Below are 17,267 nucleotides of genomic sequence, written 5' to 3'. Positions count from 1 at the left end.
CCGGGGGTAGAAACTGTCTCCTTCCTGTCCCAAAGCTACTTCTGGGCCCTCCGCTCCCTGTGACTGTGCCCGTCCACCGGGGAGGGACGAAAGCTGCTGACAGTAACAGCAGTAGGGCGCCCAGAGAGCGCGCAGAGGTGAGGAGGAGGTAGCTTGCCTGGGAGAGGCTGCCTCCCCAGGCCTGGGAGGGCTTAGTGTTCACAGTCTGGCCTGGAGACGAGGGCAGGGTGAGACGGGATCGCCTAAGTGCAAGGCTCCCCGTCAAATCCCACCAAGAAAGGCGGGCAGAGAGTAAGGCCAGCAGAGAGTGTCGGAAGGACAAACACAAAGTTCAGTCTTGTTTGAAGGATGGATTGTTTTAATCGGTTTAGTGGTTTAGAGTTAGCTGTAACGTTGGCAAAAAATGACCACAATGAGAACCTCCGTCCATTCCCGCTCTCATTCAGGCCCCCTTCACTGAGGATTTGGGTGAGTTAACGATCTCATTCAGGAGGCAGGGCATCCAGCCCAGCTCATTCCCAAAAGGAGGAGCTGCCTAACCCTGAGGTCAGAAGGCAGGAGGACCACCACGCCTAGCTGGCTTGCTGACCACAGGCACCGCCCTGGGAACCATCCACCGCTTCTCTGGCCTCGGGGAGAGGGGGGAGGGAGAGGTCAGCGCCAGGATGGGCAGCAGCAGTTACCTAGCACGGTGAGGTAGGCCTTGGCCAGGTCTTGGTCCAGCTCGGTGCTGGCGACACACGTGTAACTGCCCTGGTCCCGCTCTGCCACACCAAAGATGGTCAGGGAGTCCTCCTCCTTCTTCATCCTGCAAAGGACCCGGGAGGGGTTGGGAAGAGGGCAAGTCGGGGGCAGTGAAGGGGGGAGGTGGGGGTGCCAGGCATTGCCCATCTGCTTTCTCCCTGGAGGGGTGACGGTGAGTCAGGAAGGAGAGGGCAGCGTCAGAGTCTGGGTGGCCACAGCCTCTCCTAGGGGACACCAGGCTCCATCTCAATGCTTCACGAGAGGCAAGGGTCTTCACGTCAACTTGAGCACATACAGTGCCTGATGGAAGGCCCTGACCCGCCTTCGCTGTCCTCGAGTCCCACTCTGGTTCTGTTCTCTGCGCCTTTCCTGTGCTGTGTTCCCCTCCTGAATGATGGCGCAGTTAGGCCCACCCCCCCAAAAGGCAGATCATCTTGTACTTCCAGCTCTGTCTTCAGCCCAGATTGGTGCCCATGCTCTGGCCAAGTGCCCTGGGCTCCTCTGAACTGTCTCCCACAGAAACAGGAAGGCACCCAAGAGTAGGGTGGACTGTGAGCATCACTGAGTGTCAGAATGCCTGTGCCTGCCCACAGGGTACACTCTGCAAAAAACCAGATGATCGCTGGAAACAGCTGGTACTCATGTCCCACCCGTCCCGGAGATGGAAGAGGGTACAGCCAAGAGCCTGTGAGGGAGGCTCGGACCAGCTGTTCTCAACCCTGGCTGCACATCACAAACAACAGAGGGGGGCGACTTTTAAACACTATCTATGCCTGGGCTCTCCCCCAACTCCAATTAAATCCATACCTGGATGAGGGAGGGGGCAGTGTGTGCCTAATAAATCGTCCCAGAAGCAGTAAGGGCTGAGAACCACACAAAACACAACGGTTAGAGTCTGCTCGGGCAAACCCTGCCCTCTGCTGGGGAACTGGGGGCACTGCAGGCAGGGCGAGGGGACGGGGAGGGGGGTCCTGGCTGTGACAGAAACAAAAGGAGGAGGAAAAGAGGAGGAGTGAGGGGAGAGAGGGAGAAAAGGAAAGAGAGAAAGGAGTCGGTAGAAAGGAGAAGGAGGAGAGAGGAAAAGGAGAGAGAAGCAGAGCGCTGATGGGAGAGTGGGGTGCAGGGGTGCAGGTGTGGGTCTTCTCTGAGATGGGGGAGTCACCGAGGCTGTCACGCCCTCCTCAGCGTTCTGCAGTGACGCACAAGACACGGATTCCCTGGATTCTTCAGTGCATCACCAAGAGCAGGGGACAAGAAAACGCCCCAGACGAGCAGCAGGCAGGGAGAAGGGAGGAGCAGAGACCTGTTCCCAATGTACAGCGGCTCGTCGTCCTTCAGCCAGGAGACCGTGAGCTTCAGTGAGGGGTCGTGCTTCACGCGACACTCCAGCTGCACCGTGGTGCCCCTTTTGGCGACCTGGTCCTCAGGCATCCGGTAGATCCTGGTGGGGTCTGCGGAGAAGCCCCCGGGAGCTCATCACCAACACAGTCTCTGCCACCACCCCCGTGTGGTCACACAGTGTGACACGCATGACTGCCAGGTTAGCAGGACCACGGAAGGTGGCAGAAATAGGATTCGGTTACATGAATGGTAGGGGAGGTGATCCCAAATGGTAGACAATCCCCACATCCTTTCTATCCAGCTCGGGAACATGTGGCGCAGCTTCTGGGGTGGTAGTGGGGCGCTGGTGTGGGAAGCAGGCATCCCTGACTAATTCTACATGGGCCAGGCGGATAATGACTCAGTGTTCCCAGCGCCAGGCCAGAGGGAGGTCCTGGCCGCGGGACTCCCACGGGGAAGACACACAGACCTGGAGGGAGGTCCTGCTGGGGATTAAGAATTAGGTGTGGGACATTTCAAAGTGAGTAACACGTGGGATAACTCTGGGGAGATGGCCTCCTCGCCTCCCCGCCCCGCCCTCTGCCTAGCAACCCTCTCCTTTACCTTTGACCTCCAGGCGGACCTGGTTCTCAGCTTTGCCCAGGATGTTGGTGGCGACACAGGTGTAGATGCCTTGGTCCTCTTTGCGGATCATCTTGATTTCCAGACTGCCATTCTCGTAGACGTGGTAGTTGCCACCATCCAGGTTGCTTCCTTGCCCATTCTTAAACCTCACAACAGAGCAGCAGAACACACAGCATACTGAGAACGGGCCAGCCCAGGGAGTGGGGGCGGCAGCCACTCGAGAGCCCAGGCAGGGATGGGTAGGAGCCCGGCGCTAGGAACCCGGAGCCCTAAGCCTTGTGGGTCTGCCTCCAACCACTGGGTGGCCCTGGCAAGTCTCTGAGCCTCGGTTTCCTTCTTGGCACAATAAGAGGTTGACCTAGATGATCTGTCTACTTCCTCCCAGCTTCAACCTTTTAAGGCTGCCAGGACTTGCTGAATACCTATCATGGGCCAGACGGAGCGAGAACGGTGGGACAAATGACCCTGTGGGGGAAGCCTGGTCTCTTGGAACTTACCATCGGAGTGTGGGGATGGGAGACCCAAAGAACGGGCAGTCCAGCCGCGTCCGGTTGTACAGGATCACCCTGATGAGCTGGTTCCGGGCTGAGAGCATCCGAGGCGGCACGTCTGCAACCCCCAGAGAACTGGTCGTGGGTGGGGAGTCTCCCCTTCCTCTCTGCGCATCAGTCTTATCTCTACATGCCTTCTCCTTGCGGCAGCTTCCCAAGCCCCAGGGTACCTTCCCCTATCAACCGCCCTCCTTTAAGAAGCCTCTCAGGACTAGGTGAGGAAGGAGGAAGCTTATCCATCTGCTCTTAATCCACCCGACACCCAGTCCAGCTTTTACAAAGGGTTCCCCCAAACCTCCCAACAGGTTCTCCACCTAGGCTTCTCCTAGCTGCACCTGCCCGCTGCCCTCTCCCTGCTCCAGGAGAGCCACGAACATACTCGGGACTATTTCCCACCCTGAGACCATGGAGAACCCATGGTGAGTCAGCCTGGACACACCAAGGAGATGAGACGGTCCATCCTCTCATCTGGGGAGGGAGGAGGCTAAGACTGACTTCTTAGCATGGAATCAACTTGGTCCGCACATCAGCTCAGTGGATTTTAAGTCCTCCATCCTCCCTGCAAATCTCATCCTGGGTCTCGGTGCTTCCCCGATCCTGCTGCCCTCCTACCCCACCAGCCTGGCTGACCTCCGGAGAAGAAAATGTACCCACGAGGTGAGCAAGCCCCAAGGAGGCTCCGCCGTGGGCAAGCGGAGGGAGGGGCGCACTCACCCAGCACGCTGACGAAGGCATTGGCCAGCAGGTAGCCGTGCTCGTTGGAGGTGTTGCACTGGTACACGGCCCTGCTGCTGATCTGGGTGTCCCGGAAGATGATGGTGTCCCCGGCCACTTCGCGGTTTGGGTTGGGTGGTGCCGCTACAGATAGGAAAGATGCTCCTGGTGAGAACCGGGGGAGGGCAGGGCGAAGGGCACTTGGGACCCTGGCCAGGCCTCCTAGGACTGGGGTGCCATGGAGGCAGCAGCACTGGGTGGCTCTCAGACCTGGCGTCCGGCCCCACCATTGCCTGGCTGTGATCTTGGCTCCACCATTGAACCTGCTGGAGTTTATTTCAGTCCATGCAATATGAACAGGAGTCCCAGTCAGACCTACATAGCAGTTGGGCAGATGTGGCTGAGACCATGAGCTTTGGAAACAGGAGGGTTTTTTCCCCCATATTATGGATTTTTAACAAAAATTGACGTATAATCAATTTACAATGTGTTAGTTTCTGGTGTACAGCATAGTGATTCAGTTATGCACACATACACACACATATATCCTTTTTCATCATAGGGTATTATAAGATATTGACTATAGTTCCCTGTGCTATAGGATAGGACCTTGTTGTTTACCTATTTTATAATTTGCTTATTTTTATTTTATTTTAATCTTTTTGGGGGGATGTAATTAAGTTTACTTATTTACTTATTTATTTGATGGAAGTACTGGGGATTGAACCCAGGACCTTGTCCATGCTAGGCATACACTCTACCACTGAGCTATACCCTCCCCTGCCATTTATCTGTTTTGTATATAGTAGTTAGTATCTGCAAATCCCAAACTCCCAATTCATGGAAGTAGGAGAGGTTTGAATCCTAACCACATTATCTGCCAGCTCTATTCAATGCTTCAGTTTCCTTGTCAGCAGAATGGGGATAACATATCAGCTTGCGGGGTTTTAGGAGGATGATCTGAGAGTCTATGTATGAGCAGAGCACATACTGATCATCATTGTTATCATTTAAACTCAAATGTGTTCTGAAAAGAATAAAGCAATATACAACTAGACGGGACCAGCCACCTTCCCATCCTTTGAGCAGAGTACTCAGCAGACACTCACAAGGTTAAACGCGAAGACTGATGCCTGCTGGGAGCCAGAGGAGTCCCTGTATTTGCCAAAGCTCCCTGATCTTCCCAAGATGTGTGCCCACACTAAGAGACCACTCCCTCCTCCGGGCCTCCTGGTCCCATTCGCAGGGAGCAGAGAGCAGGGGCCGGGGCGTGCCCGTGGGCTCTCACACTGTCTCCGTATCACTCTAAGACCCGAGGCAAATCATATAACCCATTCTGTGCCCCATTTCCTTCAGCTGCCAAATGGGGAAGCATTTCTGCCATCCTTCCCCTTCTCTGAGGAAAGTTAAGATAAGAGAGTGATGACGGGATAACGAACTGTGCAGATAAAAGTTTTCTAGAATTGTACAGAATCACTTCTCTCGTCTTTCACCTCCAGAAGGTGCCTTTCCTCGGTAACATTTCTGGACTGGGCCAGATGACTTGGCTTGCGTGATCCGTGAACTCATCCAGGCTGGATCACACCTACCCCAGGAGTCGGCAGAGGAGGACACAGGGTCTGGCCTCGCGGGCGCCATCCGACAGATAGCAAGTCTGAGCCGGAACTGGGGTGTCAGCAGGAGGCGAACAAAGCTGAGGTCAGCATCCTTATCCTCCTTCCTGAGTCCCCACTCAGCAAAAAGGCACAAATAAAGCCGATGCCAACAACCTGATGCCTCCTTGCCCGGCAATTCTCACAAACCGGCTTTCCTCCGGGCCACTCCCTTGAGTGATGGGGGACCTTCCCAGGACCACGGCTCAGCTGCAAATCCTGGACTCTGCATTTATTCAGTGCTGCTGTGATGTTTAGCACCTTTGTTTGCCTTGTCTCCAAACAGCTACCAAACAGGGAGAAGGGCAGAGGGAGGCCACATGCACATGCTGCTCATATCCAGGGGAAGGGTGCTTTCTGGGGTAGCTAGACGCCCAGTGCTAGACGGTGCAGGCGTGTTGCGCTGTCACAGCAGTCCCCAGCTTCACCGCTTACCAGCCATGTGACCTCGGGCAGTTCCTGCACCCATCAGAGCCTCACTTCCTCATCTTTAATGTTTGAGATTAAAGAGGTAAGAGGGAGGTGCAGTGCCTGGCACACAACAGATGTCTAGAGAGGTGCGTCTCACCTCCTCCACCTGTGTCCCTGCCTCTCCACCTGCTTCTGTCAGCTGTTGCTCTGAGTTCTCACCATTTATTTTTTGCCCCCTCTGGTGGATAGCACTGTTCGCATTTCCTCTGATCCCTTAGAGAAAGGACATGACATTTAAAATGTAAACACAACTGGAGTGAATATGATGTGAAAACTTGACCAAGACGTCTGGCTCGAAGGGGCCCTGGAGGCACACACTCCAGCCTTCTGGGTGGAATGAAACTGCAGCATGCATCTCTGCGCTCAAGGGGAAGCTTCCCCTCGTATGCGACCACACCTTTCATATTGTTGCATAACCCTGCCTCTTATTTTGCCCTCAGCAGTGAGAGGGACTTGGGCAAACAATGGCAATGAGTTACCAAGCTCTGCTCTGTCTCCTGAGTCCCAGCCATCACTCAGAGCCCATCCATACTCTCTGGATGCTGCCGAGGCCTCCAGCCCTTGAACTGGGCTCTGCAGTTGTTAAGGGCAGAATGCAGAAATTGATTAAAAACTCCAAGGGAGCAGAAATCTCTAAACATGGGAACAGAACTGCAGGCCTCCTGTTCTCTCCCACACAAAGGAGGCAGGCTCCCTCCCTCTTGAGACGTCCAAAGAGATGGGCTGCCCCCTTACTTCTGGTACAACAGGGCTGGCCCACAGGGCTGGGGATATGAATCCTCCAACAGGAGACAGAGCAGGGGCAGGTGGGACAGTGGTATGTTACTCACATTGCAAAGGTTCCCCATTCACCATCCACTGGACGGTGGGCTTGGGGTTCCCATTGGCTCGACACACCAGTCTCCCGTCCTCGCCAGGAGCCAGGATAAGGTTCTTGGGTTCGTCCAGCCAGTAGGGAGCAGCTGGAAGACAAGGACAGGCATAGGCGGGGGTGTCAGGTGACACGGGCAGGCAGAAGGAATCAAATGGGCTCCCTCTAGGAAGGCAGGAGCCCCTGAGTGTCAGCTCCCGGCCCTGGCCAACTGCCCAGAGCTCATCCTAATAGGATGACGATCCAGCCTGCCTTTCGACGACTTGGGGCCACACATGCTGACTGGTTTATTTTGAGTTCACAGAACAACAGTTCTAAACTGGAGCTGCTCATTGGAGCCTCCTGAAGAGCTTTTCACAAACATGGATGCCAGGGCCCATCTTCGACCTCCTACATCAGAATCCTTGGGGAAGCCAGGCAGCCAATGCTTTTAGAGCTCCCCAGGCATTCATGATGTGCACCCAAGGGCTCAGGTTGGGGAGAGTGCTAAAGAAGGGAGGAGCTGTCCCCTCCAGATTTCTGTCATTGCTGCTGCTAGACCAGACCATTTAGGAAAGGCCTGCTATTCATTCTTTTAGGCACTAAGCTTTGGTAAGAGCAGAAGCTCGTAGCTGGCCACCCATTCCAATTGTTTGGAAATTTTTCTGAATATGTGGCTGTGTATTTTTCCGAGAGGAGGGTCCTTTGGATCAGATTCCCAAAGAGCTTGCAACTTCAAGAAAGGTTAAGAACCCCTGGTTTGAATGTGGTGCTGAAATCACGGTCACAGGTCAACTGAACACGTGCTAAGAAAGTTCTTGCACTGAGGCATCAGACAGCATCATCCCCATCCTCCATTCAGCCCCACCATTCAGGCTGAGAAGCGACTGGTGCACCCCGCCACCCATGGCTGGGACCCGCAAAGCCACGTGCTCTCTTGCCTCCTGTAGTTCAGGTGGGCCATCTCTGCTTTGGGGGGAGGGAAGTGACTTAAAAAAAATAATTTGGGCCATGACGACTCTTCATTTTGAAAAAGAACCGTGCACAAGTACACAGACAGCACAGGGCTAAGACAACACACCGTGACCTGGAATGCAAAACGAAAGACAGGAAAGGCTCTGGGTGATTCAAATGGGTCACGGGAGAAGGTGCACCTGCTGAAGGAGCCCCAGGGACAAGGAGTCGTCGGGCAATGGCCAGGCAGGATCTCCCTTCCTTAATACCCTCCTCTCTCTCTCTCACACACACACGCACACAGACATACACATCCAGGGGGTGACACCATTCCTGCAGGTCACGATCGCCACTAATCAGTGTGTTGGGCGATTCTCCCACTCATCCTGCCCCGGCCACCCAGAGAGGGAAGCGTGGTCACGGAGTGTAGGGCCGGCAAAGTCCTCATAATGAGAAATACACACAACGTACCCTTTACTCTCACCGAGATCGTGTGCCGGATGCTGCCCATCTTGTTGGAGGCCAGGCAGAAATATTCCCCAGAGTCTTCCTCGGACACGTTGGTGATCCGCAGAGCCTTGTTAAAGTTCTCAAACTTGGCCTTGTCAGATGGGAGGTCTCCCCCCTTCTTGTACCACGCGATGTCTGGTGTTGGGCTAAGAGGGACCGAGTGAGAAACAGGGACTTATCACTAAATGTGGCTCTGCTATTTTTGTACAGAGCCTGGGACACCCAGGTGTCTTTAAAGTCCCCGGAGGATGCATGTCCTCTGGGAGCTGATCCTTCCTATGCAGAGGGGATGCTTGGCCACAGGGTGCCCGAGGGACTTATCTGAGATCACAGGAGGATCTGGTAGGGGAAGCCTAGCCATCTCCTTTCCTCATTCTCTAAAAAAGGAAGGCGGCCAGAATGGGATGGTGATGACTATGATTTGCAGAGTCCTCGCTAGGAGCTGTCTGCTTCTCTTTTTGCACCGCCCCCCGCCACCAAAATGCAATGAGAACAGATCATGCACAACCCCCACCCCATCCTCCTGAAGGATGGCCAGAAGTGGGGGTGCAGACTGTACGTACACCCCGGAGGCGATGCACTCCAGCAGGAGGTCCATGCCACGCAGCACCATCTGACTGCTTGCAGTGCCCTGGGGATACATGAAGCTGGGGGTTCTTTCTGCAACTCCTCGGGCTGAAATCGGATAGAACAAGTTCTTGTGAGCCCATTGCCCGCAGGGCTGACCTGGCTAGGCCAAAGCTGTCCGGCTAGAGAGAAATGTCATCCTGCCTCCTGCTTACCCCCGTACCCTGAGGGGCGCCAAGCCCCAGACCTCCCAGCTGAAACCACCCCAAGGGCTGGGGCATCATTAAGAGAGATGTGTTAGGAAGCGCGGGGCTCCTTGGCCCCACTGGCACAGGTGTGTGAGCGGCTCTAAGTTCTGAAAGGATATGCCGAGAGGAGCCCGGCTTCCTTCAGGGTTCAGTCAGCCTCTCTGCCCCTGGAATGGGGGAGGGGTTGCCTGAGCAGTGAGTGGCTTACTCCCTGAGCATCTTGTGTTAGGATCCAGAGGCCAGCACGGTGGCCCAGGGGAAGCCATCTCAGCAGCAGTGGAAGAAAGAGACGGCCCCCATACTGGGGTCACAGGACGGATAACCTGCTCTTTGGGACCCTGGAGACAAGGAGCTGGGATGAAGCCACAAAGACTCAGATGAACAATCAGAGATACAGGGAGTATTATTAATGGTTTAGCAAAGACATGGAGAGAATTAATAAACAGGGATGACAGGAAATCACTTTGGGGCCAAGACCATTCTGCTTCTTCACTAATGACTTCGGAAGGGGGCTGGGGAGGAGGGTGTTAATTGGATGTGAGAGACTGGGGGAGGGGTGAGAGGCAAGTGGCAGCCAAGATGGAGGAGGCGATCTACAATTCAACGAGGCTGGAGCAGCCGCGGGGGCTCGAATCAGTGACATGTGTGCGCAGGTTTTGAAGGCCAGATGGCGCACAGAGACTGACACTGTCAGGCAGGCTGTTTCCCTGTGGAAGGGGTCATGCAAGCCTGGGAACACCGCAGCGCAGTGGACCCCACCTTACCTGAGCCTCACCTCTCCCTCAGAGCTCTCTGCACAGCTCCACGGAGATGGATAAGACGGAACAGAGAAGGACAAGGATTTTGCAATGAGGAACCCCAAAGCCAAAGGGAAACTGCAGGAGTCACCCCCTGCTCAAGAGGTGTATGATTGTAAACAAGAAAAGTTGAAAATATAAATATAAGCTGGGCCTATTCATGGGTTTAATGGGTCTCTGACTCAGCTGGAAAGGGGGGAGGGGGAGGGGGAGGGGAGGCAGAGCTCCAGGAACTGGGAGCCCTCAGACACGCCTGGAGCGAGAACAAGGCACTCTTCTGGGCGGAGGGCAGGTGTTGTCACTGGGTGCTGACAACAATGAGGACAGAGTGGCAGGGGGATCTCTATCTTTGTGACATCGCTGGACTTGCTACGCTAGCTGGAGTCTGGCTGGAGCAGTGGGGATCCTGTCCTAGGGGAGCTCTCCATCGGCACTCTGGGGAGTGCATTTCACACAGGTGGCGTCTATTTTATCCTTTTGTCAAGGGGAAGAGAAGGAGGAGACAAATGCAGAGGTAGTGAGGCTGTTGACACAATTTACAGCACATGGCAAGCGATCAGTGGATGTCTGTGGGATGAATGAATGCAAGGCGAGAAGAGAACACAAAAGAAGGCGTCAGTTTACCCCACGTTCTCTCTCTTTCTGTAGATGTCCTCATCTGTCCCCCAGCACACACATATACAACAGTGGCTACGGAAGGGGTTAATCCATTATGTGGTTAATTGGTTACCATCTTTACCTATAACTCTTATAGCATCCAGCTCCCAGTCCCACAGAAGCCTGATACCAAAGCAGCAGCCTCCTCCCGCCCATCGTCACAGAATCACCCAAACGGTCAGACAACACAAGGTCAAGAGCATCATAAGGAAAAGATTTCAGGGCAGGAGGCTCTGGTGGCAGTTTGGTGAATCTGTTGAGACCCGGGGACCTTGGGGTTATGTGGAAGCTCGGTCAGCACACTCCTTCCACGTGGGAACAAAACCTGCAGAAACCAACGTGGGACGCTGCGGACACTTAATTCACACCGCAGCGTGCAGCCCCACAAGCACCCGTGACCAGCAAAGCATTAAGCACGGGGAAGGGGGGGACGAACACGAGACCCGCCGTGGCTGCCCTGACCTGCTGCAGCTGTGACTATAAAAAGGTTACGGCAACACCTCACTTGTCGGCTGTGGGCTCACAACTGCAGGGCCATCCCAGAGGAGGAGAAGCTACTGGGAAATGAGCCAAAGTTCAAAAATATGGGGAAGAACATCCTGAAAGCAGAGGTACCAATTGGGGCTACCCTTTGGTGAGCAGTCATTATGGGTCAAGGGCTGGGCTCAGCTCCGTCTCCATCATCATCACATTTAATTCCCACAGCAAACTTGGGTTGTATTAGTCCCACTCTCCACAGAGGAAACTGAGGCTCAGTGGAGTCAACAGACTTGCCAAGGTCACAAGCCCGCTATGTTTTGGATTCTGGACCACCTGGGGCCAAAGCTTCTGTCCCAGCATCTATTCTGTATCTTCTCTCTTGAAAGATGGATGCACTTCTGGATGGATGTTCCTACTTCTGACTTTGGGAATATCTTTCTTACTCAAACCAAAGAAAACCAAAATTGAAGGGCAAAAGAGGTCAAGGAGAAAGATATATATCTTTCTTTTGTCGTAATGAGCTGCTCTGGTGAAGTCCTTCCACTATGTTTTCCTTGAATATTGTTCTCACCATCTCAGCTAAGATGCCATCTCTCTTTGGCAGCTATCGAATAAACTCAAGCCCAAACTGGGAAAAAAAAAAGAAGCTGGGCTGGAAATTAAGAGGCTCCAAAGGCATCTCAACAGGATTGTTAAGGCCACTGGAAGCTTGAAGAGGAGTCAGGGTGACACACGGCATCATTAAGGGATGAGAAGGTTGGACCCAAAGGGAAGATCGTGAAGAAGTGTGGTCTTATGTGAAACAGACTGACGGGAAAATTTACAAAGGATAATCCAGCTGGTGGCTTTGGGAGCCACTGCTCCCAAGGGAGGGCAGCTAACTTCTTTCCCTGGAGAAGCAGACCCAGGAAGAGTCGTGGTGACAAAGCTGATGACTCCATGAGACTCTGAATGGGTAGAAGATGGCAGAGTCTTTTAGGGTCCCACCCTTTTAGGATATCATAGGATCCCACCACATCTGAGAGGCGGGATTCAGCCTCTCCAGCTCGATGATACTTCTCTCACTCCCTCATCTTAGGGCTGGAATTGGACCCAGTATCTGATCAAGCTCAGAGTCCAGATGCTAAAGCTCACATCTGTGGGGATTCAGGGAGAGCTTCCCACGTGTGCCCATCTGACCTCGAGGCCAAGGGCGGTCCATCCTCTCCTGCTCTCACAGGCTGTGGTACAAGGGTGGGCTCCTGGGTTGCCAGGGGAATGTGGGCAGCAGGAGGACATCAGGAGACGCCTCTGCGTCAACCACTTCGGCTTTAAAGAGCCCATGAAAAATGCCCCAGTTGTCACCTGCAAGAGGACAGGTCAGGACTGCTGAAAATCCGAGTGGCTCCGCTCTGTCCAATACTCCATGTGAGCAGAAAAGAGTTCAATGAATCAGATGTATCTGAAAATCTTTGCCAAAAACAGTTTTTAGGGGTGGCTGGGTCCTACCTTTGCTTCTGATTCTGAGAACTGAGAACTCATGGGGCTGGATCCCTGGAGTCTCATCTGACTCTTGGCTCTAGGAACGGCTGGCCAAACCACTTCCGAAGATGAGAAAAACTCTTTGTCTAGTAACATTTGATACTTCCTACTGCCGGGAAATCTCTGCCATAAATCTGACCCAAGTGCCTGAGGGAGCAGTTGGAGCTTTTCTCTTATCTGGCTCTCAGTGCAGCTGAGATTCTGAAAAGCTTTCATTTTTCTGGTCTGCTCTAAAATTTCTCCTACCAGAGTACTCTCTTCCCATAATTGTGCCTGCCTCTCTCCCCTAAGCTTCTCTTCAAGTTCTCCATGCCTCTCTTATTTTCAGAAGCAAAGAACACTTGTACTGGACACAGTCAACACTAAACCATCCCCTCTGACACCAACAGTGGTCACACTTATCAACCAATGATGTGTCTGAGACATACTAGGAACCATAGGCACACTGTCCTGTTTAATCTTCACAACAATCCTTTGGGGGCAGGGAATATACCCATTTTGCAGATAAGGTGATTAAAGTTCTGACACACTAAATGACTTGCCCAGCATCACTCAATGGTAGGTTCTGGAGCCTGAGTTTAATTTAAGGCAGTCTGCCTCAGAGTGCATGCCCTTAATTTCCTGACTCCTGGCCTGGATAAATAAGTGGCAAGTTACAATCTCAGACCAGCTTCCCCCTGCTACTTAGCAGGTCCGGGGGCATCTGGCACATGTTCAGGGGATACCAAACCACTAGAGAAACCACTAGGACAAAGTCTAATTACGGGGTGGCCCTACCATTACAAAAGAGACGTGACACATTTCAAAGCCAAGCTGAGAGGTGCACTGGGCGTCGCTCATCACACTGACTCTCTCTGTCCAGCTCCCTGAACTCAGGAAGGACCTTGTCTTCTTTCCTTCCTTTTCCCTTTCTGTTTCTCTCTAGAAGCATTCAAGCTAGCTGTCCTTTGTTCAACATGTGCCTCACTTTGACTTCCCTATCCTTTCCAGCTGGTGTCATACTTGGTCAGCTCTGTGCTACCCTGGATTGAGGAGATGAGGTCGATCTTCCTGTGAGAGCCTGTGAGCTCTGCTTGGTTTCATAGCTCTGGCTGATTCCTAATAAGTCCCATTTATTCACCTATAATAGTAGCTGCCACTGGTCACAAACTGGTTTAAGTGGCTGAAACCACTCGAACTTACATCGTTGATAGAACAACTCTACCTGTATGTCCTCCTCAATGGTTTGTCTTATATAAAGCAAGGAGCGTGGGCCTGATGCTGCTTGAGGAGCCTTCTGGCTCTGATCTACTCAGGCTTTAAGAATACTTCCATAATACAGTACGCAGAACCCAATTAAAAAAATGCAGCACATTCCACACCAGTGCTCTGGGGCTCTTGCACAATGGTGGTTGGCCCCATTATTTTGAAAACAAACAATGCCCAGAATCCAGCAAAGGTTCCCTGCTTCCTCGGGCAGTAAATCTCTTTGGCAGGATCTCAGTGTGGCTCTGGCTGCTTGGTGCCAAGTTAAGGACTCTGCCTCTCTCCCCTGCTCTCACGCCCTCTCCCCATCCCCCATTTCAGACACGGATCATTGTTTATATTAGCACATCACAATACAGACACTTCCCATCTATCTCAGCCCACAACGACCCCCCTGGGGACCTGCAGCCTCAGCTTCTGAGGCGTAACTGATGACGGGGACCAGCTGCCTCTCCGGAGGCAGCAGATGATGATTCCTCCGGCTGCTCAAGGGAAACGCGACATTCTTGAGCCATGGCTGGGGGCTAGCGCAGGTGCGGAAGCAGCCAATTACTCTACTCATCAGTCTGGGCAACCAGTTGTGTGATGAGTCAGAAATATGCCTCCCGGAAATGGTTCTGTGGCTTGCAAATGTGTGGACGGGTGGGCACTGGATTTGCGTGCGCTCCCAGAGGAGAGGAGAGGCCCAGGTGACAGATTGCAGCGGATGGTCCAGCTTTTTTTTTTTTCATTTCTACTTACCTTGGAAGAGAACTCAGAGCTAGCCTCTTATGCCTCTTTCCCAGATGGATTTTAAAGAGTTACGGGACCTGCGATGTGGGAACCCCAGTAACTAAGGCTGGAGCACAACGCAGGCAATTCACATCCAGACACTTAAAAGCTCACTAAACACACACTACAGAGCTTTCTGTATCCCTTAAACCACAGATAGGAACTCAACTTCCTGTTTCCTCCTGACTATGGGAACCCCTCTATCAGAGATTCTCCGTCCATCCACCACTGATTCCTAATTTTCTCCTGAACCGTCCAAGAAGCTCTTTGGAAGTCCTACTCTGGAATGACCAACTTGTCCAGAATTCACAGCTGGAGGCTGGCACATTCAAAGAGACCACACCACCACAGGAGCTGCCTCCGACTCCCACACTGGCCGCCTTCCTCCTGGTGAGCCTCGGTGCCCTGACCTGGCACCTGTCCGACCTGGCACCCAGCATGAGTTAATGACACGGTGTCAGTCAAGTTAGGCAAACTGGGGTTAGGACAGGCAAGGTTACTCCCAAGGTCACCACAGCGACTCACCACTGTACATGTCAGGGTGGTTTCTTAAGGACGAGTCGTTATAGGGGTGGTCTGCAATAAACAAAAGAGGGTGAGCAAACGGGGACCACGGAGAGGTCACGGAGAGGTCACGGAGGCATAAACGGGAGAGAACAACAGAAATGCAAAGCCACAGAACAGCCGAGGAGCACCAGTGGGCTTTTGCAAAGGAAACACAGCAAATTCGGAAAGGAAATACGCTTGGTGAAGAACAAGCAACACAAAACAGCCCCCCAAAAGGAAAGAAAAGGTTAAATCCTGCAAAAGAAGGCAATAATAAGTTTCATTTTTAATAAAAAAAATTAGGTTTGACCTTTGATTGCTTGGTCCTACTGTATTTTCTGACAAAGGAGACAGGAATTAGTGGCATCTCACAGCAATCTTTTGAACAACTCCTTCCCCACCAAACCCTCAGTTCCTAGGCCTCTGGGTCAGGCCAGCTCCTGGGGTAGCTAAAGAGAAAGGAGTGTTAGTGAGCCCTGGGGAAGGAGCCAAGCCCTACCTGAGCGGAAGCTAACTTGCGTGGGGTGGGAGGGAGTGAGGGGAGAAGACAGAGAAACAGGTCATCAACAGAAAGGGACAGAGGGCCGTTTGGCAGCACCCCACAATCCTGTGCTGACCAGCAATGAGCACTCCCCACCCCGACCAGGTGGGCACCGCCCTGGACTCCGAGATGTGTCTGTTGGCAGAAAGGCCCCCCTCTGAGGAGGCTACTCATCCAGCGAGGCATGGGGAGCCAAGCTGAGGTTCAGATTTTACGATGAAGAGGGGAGCCTGGGACAGGAGAGAGTGTGTGAGCTGTGAGCTCTATGCTTGTAACATAGAAAGCTGCTGACTGAGCTGGAGACTCAGAGCTCTAAAAGACTAGCTTGGGATGAAGACATTCCTTAAGGAACGGGATCAGTGGCCTCGGTTCCAATGTTAGGTGATTAAAACTTGTGGGCATTTAAGCCTCAGTGGAAAAGACATTTTGGAATAGGGCACAGAATCATGCCAACATCCTCAAGTAGCTTTCCATTCTCCTACCACCGTCCCCTTCCAGCTACTGGAGTCAAGTTTTGACAGCGCCAGCAGGGGGTGGGGAGCGGAACAGCCGCCTGGAAGCCAAGCTGACGGCCCTGAGAGCCTGGACCAAGCCCAACTGCCTGACGGGGGAGAGATGTTGCCAGCATATTTGCATATTTGAAGGCAGATCAAATCCTGTTACAACTAATGGGGGTGGAGGGTGGGAGCAACGTGAGCTGTTCTGGGACCCGCATTGCGAATTGCTGCGAATTGCTGCGAATTGCGAATTGTGAATTTCGAATTTTGAATTGTGAGTTTCGTAGCTTCCCAAATGTCCTTAATACCCAGCAGGAGTTTCATTCTTCAGAACTATGCTTTAAAATGGGGCGTGTAGTAAAAGACCTAGCCTGTGTCTGGGAAGTCGGCTTGGGTTGAAATGGAACTATAGGGTGGAAATTGATCTGCAGTGGATTGAAGAGACAGGGTGGCAAAGGGGTGGGGGGGGGCAGCAACTGGACTTGGGAGGCAACGGTCCTCTCCTGGGGGAGGACATGGCACACACAGGGAAGGGAGCCTGGCTTCCTGCCCCCAGGCCACCAGGTGAATCAGAACCTCTCTCTTTCAAGAAGCCACCAAGCTCAGGACTGACCTCACAGTCATCTCAGAAACTTAGAGAGACTTTCTGACTCCCCTAAGAAGGTCACTTAGACACAGATACTCGAAGGAGGCAGGGTTAGTGTTCCACTGTCTGCCTCAGGACAGCCCTCCTCCCTCAGTGGCTGCCTCTTGTGGCAGAAGGTCCCGGAGGGGTGGGGGTAGGCTCGAACCGGAGACCGGAACCACTGTGGGCTGGGCAGAGGGGGACAGGCATCACTTTGTTAGTCTGACTTCACTGTCCGTCTTTGACTGCATCCCAAAACAAAATTTTAAAATGATTTGGTATCACCCAGTATTTTGTATTAGACATCTTTCTCTCCTTCCTTTCATGCAGGTAATCAAAAACTGGCTGTGATGAGATTTAT

At 53.0% G+C, this 17,267-nt stretch overlaps 1 protein-coding gene across 15 annotated transcripts in view; it reads right to left on the bottom strand.

The window, feature by feature from the left end:
• Positions 1-17,267, bottom strand: part of NFASC (neurofascin) — a 173,821-nt gene that overhangs the window by 40,124 nt on the left and 116,430 nt on the right. For 8 of the 15 annotated variants that reach the window (XM_032466996.1, XM_032467004.1, XM_032466998.1 and 5 more), the window contains 9 exons: positions 15,223-15,273; positions 8,975-9,086; positions 8,373-8,557; positions 6,928-7,059; positions 3,975-4,118; positions 3,207-3,318; positions 2,689-2,855; positions 2,048-2,195; positions 684-808 (listed from right to left, as the gene is read on the bottom strand). In XM_032466996.1, coding sequence (XP_032322887.1) covers positions 684-808; positions 2,048-2,195; positions 2,689-2,855; positions 3,207-3,318; positions 3,975-4,118; positions 6,928-7,059; positions 8,373-8,557; positions 8,975-9,086; positions 15,223-15,273 — 1,176 coding nt within the window. The remainder of the gene's footprint in view (positions 1-683; positions 809-2,047; positions 2,196-2,688; positions 2,856-3,206; positions 3,319-3,974; positions 4,119-6,927; positions 7,060-8,372; positions 8,558-8,974; positions 9,087-15,222; positions 15,274-17,267) is intronic. The other 7 variants (XM_032466995.1, XM_032467000.1, XM_032466999.1 and 4 more) reach the window with 1 other exon arrangement.

Source organism: Camelus ferus, chromosome 23 (assembly GCF_009834535.1).
Source record: "Camelus ferus isolate YT-003-E chromosome 23, BCGSAC_Cfer_1.0, whole genome shotgun sequence".
NCBI classification, from domain to species: domain Eukaryota; kingdom Metazoa; phylum Chordata; class Mammalia; order Artiodactyla; family Camelidae; genus Camelus; species Camelus ferus.
Note: the sequence above shows the minus strand (reverse complement) of the source record. Positions and strands in the feature narration are given on the sequence as shown.